General features: G+C 32.7%; 1 protein-coding gene across 6 annotated transcripts in view; it reads right to left on the reverse strand.

Moving 5' to 3' along the window:
• Positions 1-8,762: 8,762 nt before the first annotated feature.
• Positions 8,763-21,465, reverse strand: part of LOC126740697 (uncharacterized) — a 230,480-nt gene continuing 217,777 nt past the window's right edge. For all 6 annotated transcript variants that reach the window (XM_050446852.1, XM_050446831.1, XM_050446846.1 and 3 more), the window contains 4 exons: positions 21,186-21,431; positions 10,076-10,255; positions 9,835-9,949; positions 8,763-9,225 (listed from right to left, as the gene is read on the reverse strand). In XM_050446852.1, the coding sequence (XP_050302809.1) occupies positions 8,799-9,225; positions 9,835-9,949; positions 10,076-10,255; positions 21,186-21,431 (968 nt within the window). In that variant the 3' untranslated portion in view covers positions 8,763-8,798. The remainder of the gene's footprint in view (positions 9,226-9,834; positions 9,950-10,075; positions 10,256-21,185; positions 21,432-21,465) is intronic.

Here is a 21,465-nt window from a genome sequence, read left to right on the forward strand (position 1 = left end):
CGTGAATTTTTATTGCCAAAACTGCCCCGATCCTACCGACTGCGCCAGTTAAATAAGTTTCCAACACGAGGGTGTTTTAAAAAACTTTTATTATGACAGGGTGTGACCGACTTACAAGAGATACGAGCAAAATAGTTGTTAAACAATAGGTTACATGAGCATATATAAGCTTAAAGTGATTACAAAGCATAATAAATTGAATATAAAGCATAAGATAAATAATTAATTAATAAGCATATTTAAATATACAGGTCGTCAAAATTATACATATAATTACTATTAGAAGTCGTATTTTAAGAGTGTACGATTAAAGAAAACTATTTGTTTCTTGCCAACGTTTTAAATTATATATAATTCATCTTCAGGCCTCTACAACAGATAAAAAGAAATGATGTTTAACTTTTTTTAATTTTGTATAAATATTTGTTAAAAAAATAATAATAAAAACCTAAGTTAACATAAAATGACAGTACGCATGTCATAGAATTTCAAGAGGAAAAGGATTTCTCCCAGAGTATTTTCTAAATTGATTTTTACTGAAATAGTGACGTAATACTCGATAAAATAAGTAAATAAGGATCCGGTAAAGTTAAAGAGACGTCTAAAAACCGATTTTTTTTTAAATTTTTACTTAGAATATTGAGTTTGAACATTTTATTCATAAAAAAGTGAGGATGAAGTAAAAAATGCAAAATTTTAAAAATTCACAATTACACCCAGCTTAACTACACGATCTATTTGCGACTATCACGGTAATCATTATATATGTAATTAATTTAAATTTAAAGCCTTAAGTAACCAAATTCTGTAACTTAGAAGGATTTACATCACTTCTTTAGGCCATAAACACAAATTTTCACACGCAAATCAGAAATATCAAATATGAAAATACGGATTAATTCATAAATAAAAAAGACTGTTAAATGTCACTTGTCAATTGTCAGCAAATATTATTTTAATATTTATTGGGAGTGGCTACTGTACTAGTACGATTATCGTAATTTTCTGTCATATCTCATTATAGATAAGTATATTTGTTTATTTATATAATCATAATATATGCAATATGCAATAATACATGCAAAAAGGGATTGGAACCTTGGTTGGCGCTAAATAGTGGGTTAGGTAGTCGTTTGAGCGCTATTTAGGGAATGGGATAATAGTTAGGAAATGGGAATTATACCACATTTTTGCATACACATCCACACGGCGCTGGGGCGTGTGGATGTGCGTGTGTACAGGGTGTCCCATTTTGGGTACTTTTGCGGGATATCTTCGTTTTTTTTAGAGATAGAGAGTTGCGGTTTTCGCGACACTATGCTATTTTTCCGTAAAACTAAAAATGCCATCAACAAAATTTTCATAGCCCTTTTAGTTTTTAAGATACAGGGCATTTTTGAAAATTTTGCATTTTGGGACCCTTATCGTATCTCCGTTATCTTTATCTAAGTTTTTGTAAAAGTAAAAATTCGTCTTATAGATTTTTTTCCGTAAAATCCAATGGTGTAGACATATATTTTTTTTGATTAATAGTTTTTGAGCTATATAACCAAAACTTATGTTTTTTTAACGCAACACCCTATATAGTTCATAATATTGGCCTTTTTTTACCTTTTTAAAAATATATAATAGTATGGACTTATTTTCAAAAATACCCAAATAAATAACAATTTTCTAAATTTAAATGATCATTTAATGGGAGGACATGGCTATTTATAACAAGAATTAAAAAAATGACAAATAAATAAATAAAAATCTTCGGGTTTTGATTGACATCTCTGTGTTTTTGATTGAGTTTATGCTCCAAAACCCATTTATTTTCGTTATTTGTGAATTTTGCCAAAAAAATTGCAGCATTTGAAAAATATGATATGGTTGTATGTTTTATACAAAGCAATGAAAATGCTGCAGAATCTTTGGAACTATATTTCCATAGGTAAGTTAGTAGCCGTTATATGACAATCTAACAATTTCTAATGTTGTAATTTTATGCTTGTTAGATATCCAGAGAGAAGGCAACCGTTTTTTGGTATATTTGCTCGTTTAAAAGACAATTTAGTTGAGCACGGATCTTTTGTTCAGCCGCGTCCTAAACCATACAATAAAGAAAATAGGGAAGAAAAAGACATATATGTTATATAAAAGCGACACCCTCGAGCTCATGCAGAAAAATCAAAAAAGAAATTGGAGTCCCAAAAACTGATGCACAACGGCTTTTAAAAAAATATAAGTATTATCCATACAAATTTAACATAGTTCAACATTTACATCCTGGCGATGCCAAGCGCCGGACGCTATTTTGCCAATGGTATTTGCAGCAAATTGATTCCAACAAGTTATTTGGCAGACACGTTATCTGTTCTGATGAATGCTTTTTTTCAAGGTCGGGCATTTTTAACCGACATAATACTCGAAACTAGCATGTAAGAAATAGACATTTAATATTTGAAAGGGCACAAAAAGGACGCTTTGGAGTTGGAGTGTCTTGTTTTATTTTGGGAAAACAAATAGTATACCGAATTTTTGAAAGGGGTCTTACAGCACGTAGGTACCTAGACATACTTGAGGATATCCTTCTAGCCCAATATAACACTGTCTACCTACAATAAGATGGTGCCCCAAGTCATAACTCTGGGCTAGTAAGGGCATTTCTTAAACTTTGCTCAAAGATGGATAGGTACCAACGGACCTGTTAGATGGCCTCCACAGTCCCCCGATCTCTCGATCTTAGATATTTTATATGGGGGTATATACAAGATCAACTGTATAGAAGACAATGCAATAATCTAATAGAACTTCAAGACGCAATTTATTTAGCATTTCAAAATCTGAGAAGGAGACAAATTATTATTTTGAATGCTATTCAAAGGGTAACAAAGATGTGTCAATTTTGTATCAGAGAAGATGGTCGTCATTTTGAACATCTCTTGAAAAATTTTTGTTTTGTTACATTTTTTTTTGTTATACTTATAGTTGTTTTCTTATAGTGTTTATTAAATTTAAATATTTGTTTTTTATGTTCTTTTATTACAAAAAAAAATGATGCAATTCCCCATTTGTCGTTATTATTTTTTGTAACTTTTTATTTGTCTATTATTGTTATTCATGACCTACTATAAAATTATGCATTTAATTTAGTTATTTGCGTATTATTTTTGAAAATAAGTCCATACTGTTATATATTATTGAAAAGCTAGAGAATAAAAGAATGAGTTTTTACTTTTATAAAAGCTTTAAAGATAACGGAAATCCAGTTAATTTTAAACATAATATAATTATTTTAAAAATAATATAACAGAGAACCAGTTTATTTTTATTCTTTTGATATTTTTTTTTAAATTGACATTTACCAAGTTTTTCAAATTGTGGCAGCATAGGAGAGTTAAGAAAAATATATTTCGAAAGGTAAGTCAGCTGTTGTTAAATAACCGAAAAAAGGGAATTGTTTTTGGAGATATTTGCGCGTTTAAAAGCAAATTTAGTTAAACACGGAACCTTTGTTCACCCGCGTCCTAAAACATACAACAAAGAGAATAGAGAAAGAAAGAGGAAAGATATTTTGGGACATCTAAAAGCAACACCTTCGTCATCATATAGAAAAATTGAGAAAGAAATTGATGTGCCAAAAACTAACGCTCAACGGATCTTGAAGAAATATTAAAAAAATATCAATTTTAAATATCATCCATACAAATAGTTTTGCCAGTGGTATTTGCAGCATATCGTTGCTAACGATTTATTTGGAAAAATTGTTATCTGGTCAGACCAATGCCTTTTTTCAAGTGCTGGGATTTTTAATTATCACAATACAAGGAACGGGCATACAGAAAATCAGCATTTAGTGTTTGAGTGGGTACGATAAAAATGATTCGGACTTGCGGTATCATATTTTAGTTTGGCAGACAATGTAAATAGCTCATATGATTTTTGAATAAAGTCCTACAGCACATTAGGAAGTTATTCTCGGACTACTGGAATATTCCATTAACCAAATATTGATAATAGATATATCATTTCTTGATAATAACTTTCCTGAAAGCTGGGTAGGTTTATTATAGTCTGGTTTATTTAAAATTTCCCATAAAACTAAATCAGGGTAGATCAAAAATGTAAACTAATTTCTTGCAGTATAATATAATCATTAAACTCTTAATGTACTATGTATGTAAAAATGTAGGTAAAAATGTTACATCCTACTTTGGTGATTTTTTTGCATATATTTTTGTGTAGCTTGTCCTTCGTTTTCATTACGTCTTTAAGTCTGATGATTGTTGTTGATTGTTGGTTGGTTATCTCATCTTGCACTTTGAACATTTCTTGCCTGAATTTTATTTTCTGAGATCAATTGAAAGATCATCTTTAATATTGTGGATATTTGTTGATCTCTCGAATCCTTCAAAACTAGTTAAAAATATGGTACTTTTGGAACGTCATGGAAGTAAGCAACAGAATCAGAAACGAAAATCAAATTTTTACAGTCGCCTAGATAAGTTCTGTCCGCAATATATTTTTTCCATATTTAAGGATTAAATCTGATTTTAACGTCTAAAATAAAGTTAAGAGAAAAACTATAATTGCATATCTAGAAAAAGGGTGTAGATTTGATTTTTTTGCAGAATAAAAGATAAATGTTTGTACAATAATAAATAATTTAAAAAAGAGAAATTGTTACACCTTCAAACTCGGTTTGTTAAGATTAAAAAATACAGCATATATGTCAGAGACACATGTTTTCTCAAGCAAAGTAAAAATTACATCAGCGGTGGCTAATTGAGTGAATTTAGATTAAATTGGGATTTCTGAATTTGGGATTACGTAACATTGGCACCGAAACGTAACAAAGTACCAATGAACCTGTTAGATGGCTTGTTATAAAAATAAAATCTTTAAATATTTTATCAATGCTTTTATGAATTATACCTATTTGGAAGATATTCAATTCTTTGTTAGTAATATGTACGTATCTATTGGTTATGATTGTTATTTCTGACCTGCTGTTAAATTATGAATTTAATTTTAGAAAATTATCATTTATTTACGTATTTAAAAAAAAAAGTGCACACTATTATACGTGTTTGAAACGTTAAACATATACAGAATATCCCATTAAAAAAAAATTAGTCTGGGTTATAACTCCAAAATGGTATATATGTAACCAAACTAAAAATCTAAAAGAATGGTATTTTACCTTTTCCATAAGTTGCAGGATAACGGAGATACAAGAAAAGTTTCAAAATGCAACATTTTCAAAATGCCTTGGATCTTAAAAACTAAAAGGGCCATGGTAATTCTGTTAACAGTATCTTTAGCTTTACGAAAAAGTAGCACACTGTCGCGAAAACCGCATCCCACTAACTTCGAAAGGAAATAGCCCGCAAAATTATACAAAATGGGACATCCTGTACAGTGATGATACAGTCATAACTCAGAGTACAATAAAGCTTTCCCTACAGCCAGCTTGATACGGTAAGCCATTATCTGAATGCACTTAGGCTGAAGACCAAACACTCTCTTGGAAATGTCCAGATTTCCTCCACATAAGAATAGCACAAAAAAGTCAGGAAGCAAAGCATCCATAGGCTGGCAACATGAGCCGTGTTGACACAGATATGAAAAAGTTCCTTATAACGTATATGGCGATGTTTTTTACACAAAATAACTTATGTAAAAAACTATAACATACCCTGATCAAGTTATACCCGAATCAAAATTCAAAATATATTCCAAAGTATTTAACCCTTTCCAGCCCAATGATGCCATATGGCATATTTAACTTTTGCGCATTACGTACAGAAATCTGTAATGAAGATTCAGTTCATCTGTTGTTTGGTTGTTTTCCTTTATGTATAGATGGCGTAAGTGCTGCTACTCTTGCAAAATAACCAATAAATCAATACAAGACGATTATTTTGATTTGTTCGGTCATGCCGGTAATTTTTGCAGAGTTTCTGTGAAGTTTGTGTGTATTTTCCAAGGTAAGTTTGAACGATTCTATGACAAAAAAAATATAAGTAGTTAGTGTATTTATACCAGTATCTGTTACAAATAAATTAATAATTCAATTACTTTTTTGTAAGTCTTAGTGATTTTTTTTTCTCATGATTCCATTTGGCGTCAGTGGGCTTCAAGGGTAATTATGTATTTTTATAGATGTCTAGAACTGGTTTGACAGAGGAAGATGAAAAGAGGGTACTGCTGTTACTGGAAGGTGATGAATCAGACGCGGACTTAATAAGTGACAACGATGACCTTGATGACAATGAAATTGATGAAGTTTGCAGGTTGCAACGAATTCTCGACCCAGATAAAGAACAGCCAACCCCACAGACGTCAGAAAATGATAGTCATTTTGAATTAGAAGACCCCGAACGAGACCCTGATGAGCATACACATGAAGAACTATTCGATGAAGAAGATGACATACAATTAGCTGTACTATTCTCTGTCCAAACAAAGAACAATGGTGTAAAAAAAAAGTCTAAGCCCATATGGAAAAAGAAGAACATAAGTGAAAGTAATAACCAATGCGATGTAAATCATAGTATTTTTGAGGATGAAATCATGTCCCCTTTGAGCTATTTCAAATTATTTATAAATGACGATATGATAAAAAATATCGTAGAACAAACCAATATGTATTCGTTGCAAAAAAACGGTGTATCTTTGAAAACTACTTCTGCCGAAATTTCAATGTTTTTTGGAATGCAAATTCTCACTGGTATAGTAAAAATACCAAGCTACAGAATGTATTGGGCCAAGGAAACTAAATATCCGCCAATACGAGATGTGATATCTAGAAATCGCTTTGATAAATTGAGAAATAATATACACTTTAATGATAATACCAAAATGATGACTAGAGACCAAGAAGGCTACGATAAACTTTTCAAAGTCCGTCCTTTTCTTCACGATGTGCGAAGTAATTTTTCCAAGATAGAACCTGAAGAGTTCAATTCTGTGGATGAGATCATGATTCCGTTCAAAGGTCGTAATTCGCTGAAACAATACGTACAAAACAAACCTCACAAATGGGGAATAAAAATGTTCGCCATAGCAGGTAGCAGTGGATTTGTATATGATTTTGAGGTTTATGTAGAAAAGGGTATGATAAAAAATGAAATGTACTCTGGGCGTCAGTGGTGATATTGTAGTGTGGCTGTGTAAGAAGCTGCCTAGAAATGAAAATTTTAAGGTTTTTATGGACAACTGGTTTACTTCATATGACCTTCTATGCCACCTAAAGGAATTGGGGTTTTTAGCCATAGGAACTGTGGGAGTTGCACGTATGCCTGGCTGTGAGTTTATATCAGACAAAGAATTAAAACTAAGAGGCCGAGGTTCATTTGACTACAAAATGGATACCAATCAAAATATAATAGTCGCCAAATGGTATGATAATAAACCTCTGCATGTTGCCTCAAATTACAAGGGAATCGAACCTCTGGAACGAGTAAAAAGATGGTCTGTTGCTGACAAGAAATATGTTGAAGTTGAACGGACAGAGATAATCAAGGAATACAATAAAAATATGGGGGGTATAGACCTAAATGACATGCTTGTGGCATTATATCGAATTAGATTCGGTGTTAGATATTATTTACGAATAATAGGGTACGGTAGGAGATATTATTTACGAATAATATTTCAATTGGTTGATATGAGTATTGTGAATGCTTGGTTGCTGTATAGAAGACACTGTGATCAAAAGAATATATTAGCCTTTAAGAGGTTACTGGTATTTAGATCCGAAATTGCACAAGCCCCGATATATCAAGACCCTATAATCAGAAAAAGAGGGAGGAAATACTTTTTGGAAATCAAACTCCTGAGCCTCCTAAAAAAAGAAAGGTTAATTTTAATCCAATTGATGACCTACGGTTTGATAACATCAATCACTGGCCCAGACATATTGAACCCAAAAAGAGATGTCGAAACTGTATCAAGGCTTATAGTAGAGTTCAATGTAGTAAATGTCAAGTTGCTTTATGTCTGACCAAAGACAAAAATTGTTCTATAGACTTTCATACAATGTAGGGTATGCTTTTTGGTTTTTTTTTATTACTTTGACTAAAGAATTTAGCCTGTTACTTTTAAGAATTTTCCAAGTTTCTTTTCTGAGATAACAATAAATGGCAAAAAAATGATTGTTACTTAATTTTTACCTAGTGACTCCATATGGAATCATATTTTTTTTTCTTACCAAATATTAGAAAAAATTAATTTTCACTATATTTTATCTAGATACAGTCCCTGTTACATAGCTAAACTAAAAACAAATTTTTTTCGAAAAAATAATCATTTGGGCTGGAAAGAGTTAACAGAAACTTCATCAGTACTACCTGCTTAATGTACTAGAGTAAAATTTTCAGTTTCAGTATTGAAAGAATTTAAAGACAACTTGTTTCTTAAGTATCTGGCACTATCCAACAATGATCATATCCTTCATTTAAGAGAAATAGATTGTGGTATTGTAGCATTTTTACCATTCCTTAAGGTGTGAATTAAAACACTCGATGAACAAAAATATTGAATTAATTTATTTCACACGTACACGTTAAGCACAATCATTGAATCAGGTAAGTCAAATACAATACCATGTTGATATTTCATTGAATGATGATAAGTGAAATGATCGAAATGCATAACTTCTGAGAAAAAGATTGGCATTTTCACTTGTGGAGAAAAGTCGTCCGTCCTTCCTAAGCCACTAAAAGAAATTATGTACGGAATCAAGTGCAACTCCTCAAATAAAACTTCAAAAATCTTATAAATATATTCTTTATTAAAACCCACGCGAACTATTTGGCAAACCCCAAGTTACTCGCCAACTGTCTACACCTTATCGTCACTTCCTCTTGAAGCAAATTAAAACACATGGCGAGCACCACCAAACCGACGAATATATACAAGCAATACGCGAGCAAGTACAATTCACTTTCGAAATTGTTTTGATAGTTGACTGGTAGCCGATCGCCGACCCCGATGGTCGCAATTGCGAGGAAACAGAAGTAAATAGCGTCCAAAAAGGTCCAGGAAGTCGAGGTGGCAAATCCTGCTGCTCCCAGAGTAATATAAGCGAAGAAAACGGTTGCCACCAGGACCATTGGCACTGAAGGCTCGATCACAGTTGCTGCTATCGTTTCTTTCGAAGGCAAAAGTCCGTTTTGATCCGGGGGTTTCCAGATCAGTGGGATTCTGGATGGCGTGTCATGCTGGATACACTCACTGAAAAAGAACGAGAGCGTTTCTAAATTAGCATGAGAAGTGCTCATAAATTAGCATGAGATAGACTTAGATGCAGATTCAGAATTAAATTCGGAACTAAGAACTGGTTTTCGTTCCTTTGTGCGGAGGATTCAAAGGGTGGTTGAAAAGAAAAAAAATAATGGTTAGGAGTAATTTGTTCTTCTGAAGGATCTCTTTTGACTTTCCAGTCCAGGCTTTTGCCCAAGATCTACAGGGTGCTTAATTAAACCATGGATTCTATATCTGGTACCTGGATTCCAGAGTTTGTTTAGGAATGTGGAGCTGTTTTGGAGGAGAAAAAGTTGGATATAATTGGCTCTTCTAGGAATTTTTGGTAATTGGAGAGGTGAGATTTAAGGGGCGAAGAAGGTTAATTTGGATGGAGAGAGTAAAACAGCGAGTTGTTAAAGGACAAAAAAAGGTGGAAGATCCTAGTAACGGCTTATGCTAACAAGTGTCTAATTCTTCTAAAACACAAAGACGTCATCAGGTTGGTAAGTCAATTCTGGGATCGTCTTTGCAACATACTTTTCATTTGATATATCAGTTTATATCTTTATTTAACTCATATGTTTTGCCTTTACTAACCTTTGGTCGTTCTCATCTACTTCATCCAATTCACCGATATCCGACGAGATTCCCACGATAGACGAGTTTCTCAGGGGATTTTCATGATTGTGCCGATGGGCGGGACAGTTTGGGTCTAAAATTTAAAAAAAAATCATAAATTTCCATTTGGCGGCCATATAATGGCAATACCGGTAGTGCGATCAACCATGAGAGAAACTTTTAAAGTTTTTTTTAATTTGCAACAGCAATGGTGCGGTACCTGTGAGTACTTGATGCACTGGTCCAGATCTACAGCGCCCTCTGGTATGATTTGCCCTAACAGTAGCTAAAACCGCTCTTTTGGGTACTTCGGGGTACTCCGCATAGCGATTGGTGGTGCTGCTGCTCCGGATATGGTTGGGGGTGTTATGGACAGAGGCAATTTGCATGGAAGACAGATCTATGTAAATTATAAATAAATATTTAGATTAAAAAAAATAAATCTGCATAATATGTGCATTTTTGAGGCAGCTGCATTCTAGTATTAAATAATGAAATAGAATCATGTCTACTGAAGTAAATAAAAGTTGCGACCACAGGAATTTTCTAAGCTACGTGTGAGTACTGCCTACATACATTTAAAATTACAATGAGCAAAAGATAATTTGGTAAACTGTAATGTAAAGAAAGATATGACGATACTGAGAGTGAAATTGGTATTCTAAAAAAAACACTTGGTGAAATAACTGTTGTTTGAGTAGGAAAGTTTGGATAAAAGTAAGTAGATAGGAAAACTTAAAACAAAAATCATAATAATAGTAGAAGAAGCGACAAAAAATGAAGATGAGCTGAATAGGTTTATAGAAATATAAAATAAACTCATTAAAGATCTTAAAAAAAATAGAAGAACTATTAATAAGTAACTTAGACTGACGAATAAATCGACAAGGGCTACATCTGTTCAATATTGTTTACTAAATAAACAATTCATCTTTACAATGACACAGATCCACCGATTCGACAAAAAGAAATTCATGTAAGTCATATTAAATACATTGATGAAGAAGTTCAGACTGTTCAAGTAAGTCCGGTAAGTGTGCTTCCAGCTTCGTTGAAACGTCAACCCCGCATAAGTAAGGAACTAAAAAACGATATTCAAATGGAGTTTTTTGTCAAACCGGGTGTGTATAACGGCTTTAACAAAGAACTTATTCAGCATTAATTATCTTATTCCGGTAGTAGGACTCAATGATTTTACAAACTCATTCGCGACATAAAAATAGTATCAATACATATTCCTACGAATCATGTTCCTACAAATATATTAATCGCTTATGTATCACTTGAACAGTCACTGTTTGGTCCTTGTCAACAACAGAATGTAAATAAATAAAATAAAAAAAAAACAATAATAATAAATAGAGGGTTTTTTTGACATGGAATCAAACCCTGGGGCGTATATCCAATACCAATTTTAAACTAAATGTTTAATAAATAAGTGAAGGGAGACTGCAGGATTTTCATTTTACCTTAACCTACGACTCCACTGGAAGTATGGCCTATTTCATCACTATTAATATTTTTATAATCGAAGCTAATTTTTATTTCGCAACGTGCTTTCTGAACATTAATGAGGGTAACTTTATGAACTATGTACACAACGCGAGTGTAAAACTAGTGCTAAAGAATGATGTGCGTATCTTTACAAATTTAAAACTTGTTAACATAAATAATACGTACTGAGTAATGACCATCTATACCATCTACACTAACACCACTCATCGGAACAACCACATGTGTGATCAATGCAACATTCGACGAATTCGCTCTTATAACAAAAGGGAGAGCCTTTTCAGATTTGTCGCCGAAAATCGGGACTTGTCGAACAAAAGGACGCCTTAGAAGTCAATTTTTTTTTGTTGGATTTTTGTACACGGGATTCGATATAGGTTGCACCGATTCTTCGAATTGAATGAAATTTAATGGATCGATTAGAGTCCACGTGAACTTAAATTGTATAGTTTTTGGTTTCTGTCAGCATTCTGAAGTTATGAATTTTTAAACTTTTTTTCACTTTGGAAAATAATTGTGCGCATCCTGTATATCGTAGATGAACCTGGTTTTTTTCCCTAGAAGTTTGTTTTTTCTAAATAGTATCAATTAATTTATTTCAGGCAGTTGGGTTCATTTTTTTAGTTTTCCAGGCAGATAAATTATTGTATTGAGTATAAAACTAAAAACTGTGATGAGCAGACATGGAAAACACACATTGATAAGATTAAAACACAACGAATGTATTTTATTGTGTATGGATCTTAAAGCAGTTAAAGTTGCTCCTTCACTAGATGCTACCAAAATTTAAGACTAAGCTAAGCTGCGACAATTATACAATTTATAATTCTACTAGCCATCACTCTACATACTACTAATTTACGGAAATTGGTACTGGAATACAAGCCTATTCACTTGTATCATGTCTGAATGGTTTGCCTATTATAATCTATTAAGATGAACGCACATTCACATACAGAAATATTATGTAAATTTTGCAACTACGAAATTATCTTATTAAGGAACTCAAATGGAATGCGATTCACTATATAGTAGTAATAGAAGAAAACAAAATCATAGGGTAATTGGTTTACCAAGTGAGTGTATCAAAGTTTCAAGAAAGGCCAGAATAAAACCGGAGCCATATGAATTTATTTAGTTTCAATAAGATTTTTTTAATAAATACAGCAGAATAAAAAACTTACATTTCCCCAGTATAAAGCCAAATAAAAGACATCTTGCAACAGATATAAAAGCGTTGTACTATGACGCAAACGGAGAAATAAAAGTAAAGCTTGATTTTGTAGATAATTTTAAAACTTTTTGAAGCTGACCGAGAAATTAGGTACTACCTATTTGACCTATCAAAGAAAAAAATGGAAACACCTACGATTTAAAATCAGTAATATCTCAAGAGAATTAATATTTCTATTATATTACTCATTAATAAATTTTGTTTAATAAAAATATTAATTATCAATATGTCGTTTTATGTAACAATACCTGATAACGTCATAAAAAAAAGATACAAAATTTGCTATCTAAATTTACAAGGAAATACATTTATAAAACGTGTTACTACACTCACAGCTGATATTATTTTTAAAAAACATATCAAAGGAATATAATTCCATGAATTCTATAAAGTTTTTTTGCCTCCTGTAAAAAGGCTTGACTAGTTATAGATTTGAAAGATGAAAAGGCTTTTTTAAAAATTTATTTTAAGAACGTTACAGCGTTGTGACTTAACTCTACTAATGCTTAAATCTATATGATTAAAACAATACAAATTACTTCTTAGCTAAAGTAAAAATGATTACAATGCAAAAGATCATATTCTATAAACTAAGGAATAAAATATACTATAGTCAGGGGTTATATGTTCCATAACTCCTCCCTCCTAAGAAACGAGCTTACGGATGGTACAGGAGTGGTGAGGTGGTTATATGACGATTTCTGAACAGGATTTCGTCATAGATTCGTCTGGATGTAGGCTTCTCTTAGATATTCTTGGCATCAGGAATTTCTGCACCATAAAGTAGCTAATTATTGCTACTAGCAGAATATAAAGTAATACGGTATAAATGCTGGTTCTGTGGTAGTATACAGGTTGGTTCAGGGCCCGGTCAAGTCTTTGATGCTGAATCTCGATGGATTTATGAAGATGTTTGGCTTCATTTAGGTCCAGTGAGCTTAATTCCAAATTATTAAAGAGAATTGGTGTAGCTTCATTGCTAGGCGGTGATAGGTTGATTTGAGGTAGTTCGATGTTTTTGTAATGGGTTTCTGGATCCTTGTAATTTTTGATGACAATGTTTCCGACACGAAGTTCACAAGTAGAATCCAGTTCTACGATGTAGGTGCCATTTAATGGGATATTGTCTTTATTGGAACCACAAGTCTGGATAGCTGCAAGAGGTCGAGGTACGATTAGCATCCATTTTCCTTCTTCCAGTTTTTCTGCTTTGTTGGTGGTAATTTGGATTTTCGTCTACTGGAATTGGGATATTGATTCTCTAAATTTTAGCATCTGTACTTCGCAAGATGCATCTTCGTCTATAGGCAAGGGGTTAAAGTCTTGGCAAACGTATTCGTTGGTGGTGATTTTCCTGCATGGTTGGTTGGATTTTGCATACTTCAGCTCATTAAGGATTAGGTATTTGGTTTGCGGAAATATTACATCGTGGAAGGTTTTTGAAGGTGTAGGTAGAGGATAAAGGTGGTACAATAGATAACTGTTCTTCTCTACGATCGCCATTTCAATGATAAATATGACTTTGTTTTCCTTTGCGTAACTTTTTATATTAAGGACTTTCTCAAAAAGAAATACATTTTTAAAAGTTGGATCAAATGGGAGTTTACCGGATGTTAAACTCGTAGAAATTAATTGAATTTCCTTGAATAAGTCTTTTGGACTAATGATCGATGGATGAAAGGTATTTAGTTTTGAAAAAGTTATTGCTATTTGAAGATCTTCTAAGACATCATACATTTCTTGTAAGAATGTGGTAGCATGAGATAGAATTGTTTGCAAAAGAAAGAAATGCTTATCTTCAAAACTGATTTTGTTAAGTCTTTGGACCTCTATTTGAATTTCTTTTATTTGTGATTCCAAAATATTTTGATTGGAAGTTAAATTCTTTGAGAGTTTTTGAAAAAGTTTATTAGAATTATCTATTATGGTAATTTGTTCTTGCATTAAAAGTTTTATATTATTTTCGTTTTGCATAATTGAAGTTATTGCTGAATCATAGCGCTGAGCATCCTCATTATCTAAATTGCCGGTTATACTTTTGACAATACTGCCTAATCCATTTATAAGGCCTCTTTTTTCGCGAGTTTTAAGAGAGAATGGATTTATTTGAAGTATTTGATTTTTTATTTTTTCTTTTAAGGTTGAAGCTAAATTGTATGAATTAAAATATTCTTTTTTATATAAAGAACAGTTTTCTATGTTTTTTTCTAAGTCGTATATAGTTTTTTGCATTATGAGGTATTGACTGATAATAGGGTTGATGTCGTAAATTTGAATGAAAGTCCAGTAATCAATTATGTTTTGCGAGTTTCCTAATTTCATTGGAAAAGTCCGGGGTTCTTGGATACGTCATGAAATGTTACGTCAGGTCTTGCATGTTTGATGTTGAGGGCCTGCAACAACAGGGGTTTTTAATTCTTTTATATGGACTACCTCTTCTTTATTGTTCTTTTTGTTTTTTATTTTAACTTTTTTATTTTCGAGTAGTTCAATTAGTTCAAAAGGGCCTAAGAATCGTTTAGATTTTTTATTTCTGTTGGCGTTATTTTTATATACAATTTGTCCTACTTTAAATTGATATTGATTTGGACCTAGAACGTTTCTTTTATCGATAATTTTTTGTTTTTGGGATTCTAATTTTTCTTTTATTTCATCATAAAGGTGTTTTATCTTTTCTTTATGATTAAAGGCATAATCGGTATAATAGCCAGTATTTATAAGTTCACATGGGTCTCTTGTGTTTGTGTGACCAAATGTTAGCTCGAAGGGTGTAAACTGCGTCGAGGAATGGATCGAACAATTGTATGCTATTATGGCATATTTCATTAAGGTTTTAACTTCTTCGTCCTTAAAACGGTCTCCTAAAATTCGAAGGTGTTCGATAAGTGTAGAGTGGAGTCTTTCGATTGGTGAGTTCGATTCATGGTGAAAAGGTGTTGTGAAATGTATGTTTATTTTATGAGTCTTTAAGATTTCTTGAACGGTGGTATTTTTAAATTCAGGATCATTGTCCATAATTATTCTCTCAGGAAGACCATAAAATGAAAAATAATGGATGAGAGCTGAACATATTTCGACTGAAGTTTTGCCTTGAATAGGAATGGCTTGACCTAGTTTTGAAAAGGTGTCGACGAGTGTAAGAAAGTCTTGGTTGTCAAATTTGAAAATATCTATATGAAGCAGCTGGAATGGTTTTCCAGTGGTTTCTGTTAGTACAAGAGGAACATACGGTGGTTTACGGGAATATTTAGATGTTTGACATATGCTACAATCATTTATATACTTTGTTATGTCGGATTTCATGGATGGCCAATAATAATTCCTTTTAAGTTTTTCTAAAGTCTCGGCTATTCCGCGGTGATTACATTTAACTTCATGCTGGTATTTCATAATAAGGATTCGCTCATCAGGTTCTTTTATAGAATTTATTAGTTTTGTACATTTAAATAGTTTTGGTCCAGATTGATGGAAGTGGTGCATATAAACATCATTAAATTCGATATACATGGAATCATCATGAAAATATAGGTAAAAAGTTTTCTTATCGGTGGTATATGTTTTTAGGAATTCTAATATAAGTTTGGGATTAGATTTTGGAATTTTGACATGCCATATATTATGTTTCTCGAATGTTTCCCAGTTGACAGTCAATTTATTGTGTGGATTTTTGGAGATAATTATTTGATATGATTTATTGTTAATAATATCATCCAGTATGGAGATTCCATCATTTAATGTGTTATGGTTGCTGCTAGAATGCGGAGTATTTATAGAAGATTCTGGAGTCTCTTGGGAATGAAACTCTGGTGGTGGTAAATTGACATTATCTGGTTGAAGGTTTAAGTTTGAGAAATCATTAAGAGTTTGTGTTTCGTACTGATGGGGTGGGTCGTTAAAATTTTGGAAATTATATTGGGGTGGTTGAATATTAAGTTTTGTATTTCTTGGAGGAACCAACTGAATATTTTGCAATATTTTAATTTTTGGTTCTGGACAGGGAGGTTTTAATTCTTTTAAAACTGATGTTATATCTGCTGGGTTTAGTTTATTGGGGTCATAGGACTTTAGGAATTGGTCAATATCTAGATTTATATCACCTGAATTATTTACGATACTTTCGTTTTCAATTGCATTAATACAAATTCGTGAGAGTGCGTCTGCGTTGGTATTTTGGTTACCCTTTTTGTAAATAATTTCAAAATCGTATTCCCTTAATTTACATCTCCATCTTACGAGTTTGCTATTTGGTTCTCGCATATTAAAAAGCCATACCAAAGGTCGATGGTCTGTGTAAATTTTGAATTTGCGACCGAAAAGATAAGGTCGAAAATGTTTGCATGCCCAAACTATGTAACTCTTTCTCTATCGTGGAGTATTTTACTTCGGTGTCATTAAGGGTTCTTGATGCGTAGGCGATGGGTTTGTCATTGGGAATGTTCCCTTGGGAAAGGACTGCTCCAACTGCATAGTTGCTAGCGTCAGTTGTCAAAACAAATGGTTTGCTAAAGTCTGGATATTGAAGTATGGGGGAATTGGTGAGAAGTTGTTTGCAGTGGTTAAATGATTTAATGAACTCGGGGGTATGAATTATTTTATGATCTTTTTTAAGGCAAATCGTCATAGGCTTTGTTATTTTGGCAAAATCTTTTATAAATCGACGATAATAACCAAGTAAACCTAAAAACGACTTCAGAGCTTTGGGATTGGGAAATTTTTAATTGCTGAAATTTTGTCTGGATTAGGTTTAACACCTTCAGTAGTAACAACATGACCCAAATATTGGACTTCCTTTTTTAAAAATTCTGATTTGTCCAACTGAATTTTGAAATTGGATTCACGAAGTTTGTCAAAAATTTGTCTTAAATGGGAAATGTGTTCTTCCAAAGAACTGCTGAAAATGATAATGTCGTCCAAATATACAAGACAGATTTCATTTTGAAGACCTCTCAAGATGTTATCCATGACTCTCTGGAATGTCGATGGGGCATTCTTAAGTCCGAAAGGCATTCGTTTGAACTCGTAATGTCCATTTTCAGTGGAGAAGGCGGTTTTTGGGATGTCATGGGGATCCATCTCGATTTGATGAAAACCATTGGCCAAATCAAGTGTTAAAAAATATTGGCTTCTGCCAAGCTTATCCAGAATGTCTGTAATTTGGGGAAGAGGGTATTTGTCATCAATCGTTCGTTCGTTGAGCTTACGATAATCGATAACAAGTCGCCACTTGCGTTTTCCGGAAGAATCGATTTTTTTTGGAACGATCCAGATGGGGCTGGACCAAGGGGAATATGAATTTTGGATGATGCCTCGTTCTAACATTTTTGAAATTTGTTGTTTTACTTCCTGTCTATGGACTTCTGGGTAGCGATAACTTTTTGTATAAATCGGTGTGTGATTGTCTAATTTTATTTGATGTCTAATCTGGTTAGTAAAAGTAAGGGGAATTTTTTCGCAGTAAAATATATCTTTATATTCTAGACACAAGTCTCAAATCATTTGTTTTTCTTTTATGTTACAATGGTCTAAGCGAATATTTTTTAAATTTTCTTTAAGCAGATTATTTTGCTCTAAGGAAAGAGGTTCATCAACTTCCATTTTTTCAACAAAATTTATATTATGAATGTCAAGAAGTTCAATATCTAGAGGTTTTGTCAAATGTAGGGTTATAGGGATATCCTGAGGATTTGTGACTGAAGTGATGGCAAAATAGTTTGAGATATTAACCAAAGAACCTGGTATTTCTAAATTATGTTCAAATTTATGATAATCTAAAAATCCGGTGCCATATTCAACGGTTACTGGTACTTTAACTATTTGTTGGGATCTAGGAGATACTGTCACTGAAAAATTGTAATTTTGAAAATTTTCATTCGGGATTTTATCGTCACGTTTTTCATAAATTATTGGTATTTCTGCATTAGAAGTTGTTATTTTCCGAGCATTAATGTTTATACTAGCATTTAATTGGTTCAATAAATCTGCGCCAATTAAACCATTGTATTTTTGAGAAAAGTCGAAAAGATAAAATTTGTGATAGGCATTGGTATTAAATAAACTAAAAATAGGAATGTTTGCGACTTCATCGTGATATGTCATTGCGTGGGCGGTCTGAATATTAAATACCTCTTTATTAATAAAATTTTTATAAAATTTGTGTGCAAGGTAAGGTTTCATTAGACTTCTAGAGCTGCCGGTATCAATTAAAAAATGTGCTGTGATTTCGGGAATAAACACGTACGGTAAATCTGATCTTATGTTGTAATTATGCATATTAATTACGTTGGGTATTGTGTTGCCTGAACTTGTTGAAAATTTTCATCTGGTTTTATATTTTCACTTGAAGCGCAAGGATCGGATGTCTGAGTGTTATTGTAGTGATAAAGATTTTGCACATCTGCATAATATGCATTTTCATTGGGATATGGGTCAGATTCGTTTTGCTCTAAGAAATCGTAATAATAATCATCTTGGGAATTATTGTAGCAATAATTATTATTGTCGTTAATTTGTTGTGCATGAAATTCTTGGTAATTTAATTTATGGGGTGTTGGATGATGAATTATGGCTGTGCCTGAACTAGTGTCCATTGGCGTCGGCCTATTTAAATTGCTTCGAGCACTGCGGCTTCTAATTGATGAACTTTGATTAAAATTTGGTCTGTTATTGGTATTTATTGGAAAATTTGAATTTGGGTTTTGGAAAAATGGTTTTTGTTGAAAATTATTTGACGGTTGTGGTTGAGGGGGCCTTGGTACAAAAGATGCATTATTTATTGGAGGCTGTTGGGGGTTTAATGCAAACACATTATTTGAGGGTGGTGTTGGGCGGAAAATATTAATTTCTGGGGATGATTGGGCATTAAATGTTGGTTGTGAGAAAGGTATTGGGAATTGCTTATTATTATGGGGAAATGTTTGTTGATTATTATTTGTAGCTCTAACATGTTGATGTGGATGTGTTTTAGTCTGTGGTGGTAGGTTTACAGTTGTGTTTTGATTTCGGCTGAAATTTATAAAGTTTTCTTCTTCGGCGACAAATGATAGTGCTTGTTCTAAATTAATTGGATTTTTCAGCCTAATTACTAACTGCATGTGATATTTGAGCCCTGCTAAGAAGGTTTTTAAAGCAAAATCATCGTAATGGGCGATTTTAATTCGTTTTTCATTTTCATCAACAATTAAAGTACTTAATTTAGCAAACAAAAGACTTCTGGCATCTTGTATTCTCATGCCGAAATTTAATGGTGGTTCATTTTTATAAGGCCTAATAGAAATTAAGTCTTGTATTAGACAGTCAATACCCCTTTGATCTGCGAATGTTAAATTTAAGGTTTCTTTTATTAAAGCCCAAGTATTTAATTCTGATCTAGAGCCAATTAAATCAGCTGCTCTACCCCTTAATTTGCCTAAAATCGAGTCTATTAAAATTGAATTAATAGGGTCTTCACGAGTTTGACTATTTTGAAAATTTCTTAGAAGATTTTCACACGATAAAATAAATCTTTGCAATAACTTTGGATTCCCATCGAAATGTGGGATGTTATCCGTTTGGTATTTTAAAAGTGGCATATCAGTAGGCATGGTTCTGGATACAACTGATACAGATTCTACTTCGAGTTCTTCCTCCGGTAAGGCAGGTAAAGTATTATTAATATCAGCGGTATTATCAGAAACAATTTGATTTAAATAAGGCGGATCCGTTTTAGTATTTGTTACGGATAACCTTTCCAAATGAGAAAGTAATTCGTCAATAATTTCAGAATTATTTTCAGACATAAAATTAATAAAAAATTACGCAAAATTACGTAACTTGACTAAAAGAAAAAATAAAAACTTGAATAAATTGTAACTCTAAATCTAACCTAAATAAAATTGCCAATCGTAAAAACAACAGTATATGTTATCGTTTGCAATTGTGCAAAAACGGAAAAATCAAAAATCAATTTAATCAATTTTAAAAAACTTTTTAAAAAATCAATTTAAAAACAAAGGAAAAAGAAAGGACAATGAGCACTTACAATAGCAAAAATCCAGCGATGAAAAGCTGCATTCTCTTAGACTACGTTGCCTATAGGAGCCGCTGCTTGTGTTCCCAAGCCTAATCTAGGGTTGGTCGAAGTTGGACCGTTGCTGAACGCTTTTCTCCCAATAGATTTGGTCCAAGTTTGACTTCCTCCTGGGTGCTGCCTCTTCGTAAATTCACAAGGTTCGCGATTGCCGATAAACCGTAAAAACGGACCAATTCCGCGATTTTTGTCAGATATTGTTCGACTTAGAACTCCGTCGACTACGCCAGTTATAGATTTGAAAGATGAAAAGGCTTTTTTAAAAATTTATTTTAAGAACGTTACAGCGTTGTGACTTAAGATGACTTAAATCTATATGATTAAAACAATACAAATTACTTTTTAGCTAAAGTAAAAATGATTACAATGCAAAAGATCATATTCTATAAACTAAGGAATAAAATATACTATAGTCAGGGGTTATATGTTCCATAACTGACTTGCAGTTCGCAGGTATTGTCACATAGTCGACGATATATAAATCATTTGGAAATTAAATTTATTTATTTATTTATGTACCTTCAATACTGAGATTATTCTTGATCGGCGACCTTGCCGCTTTTTGAAACTCCACCGTGTATCTACTAAAGTTTTCTGACGGTGGTGTTTTATGGAGACACATTCTTATGTAGCCGCGACGTACCGCTTTGGCCAAGAAATGTCCCAGTTCCGATAAGAAGATTAACGTTAACGGAACTCCCACTAAAGCGTAAAATAAAGACGTCAGTTTCCCCAGTGTTGTTCTTGGAGACAGTTTCCCATAACCTAAGAAACACATTTAAACTTGGCAGCGTTGGCA

Source organism: Anthonomus grandis, chromosome 1 (genome assembly GCF_022605725.1).
Source record: "Anthonomus grandis grandis chromosome 1, icAntGran1.3, whole genome shotgun sequence".
Classification (NCBI taxonomy): Eukaryota; Metazoa; Arthropoda; class Insecta; order Coleoptera; family Curculionidae; genus Anthonomus; species Anthonomus grandis.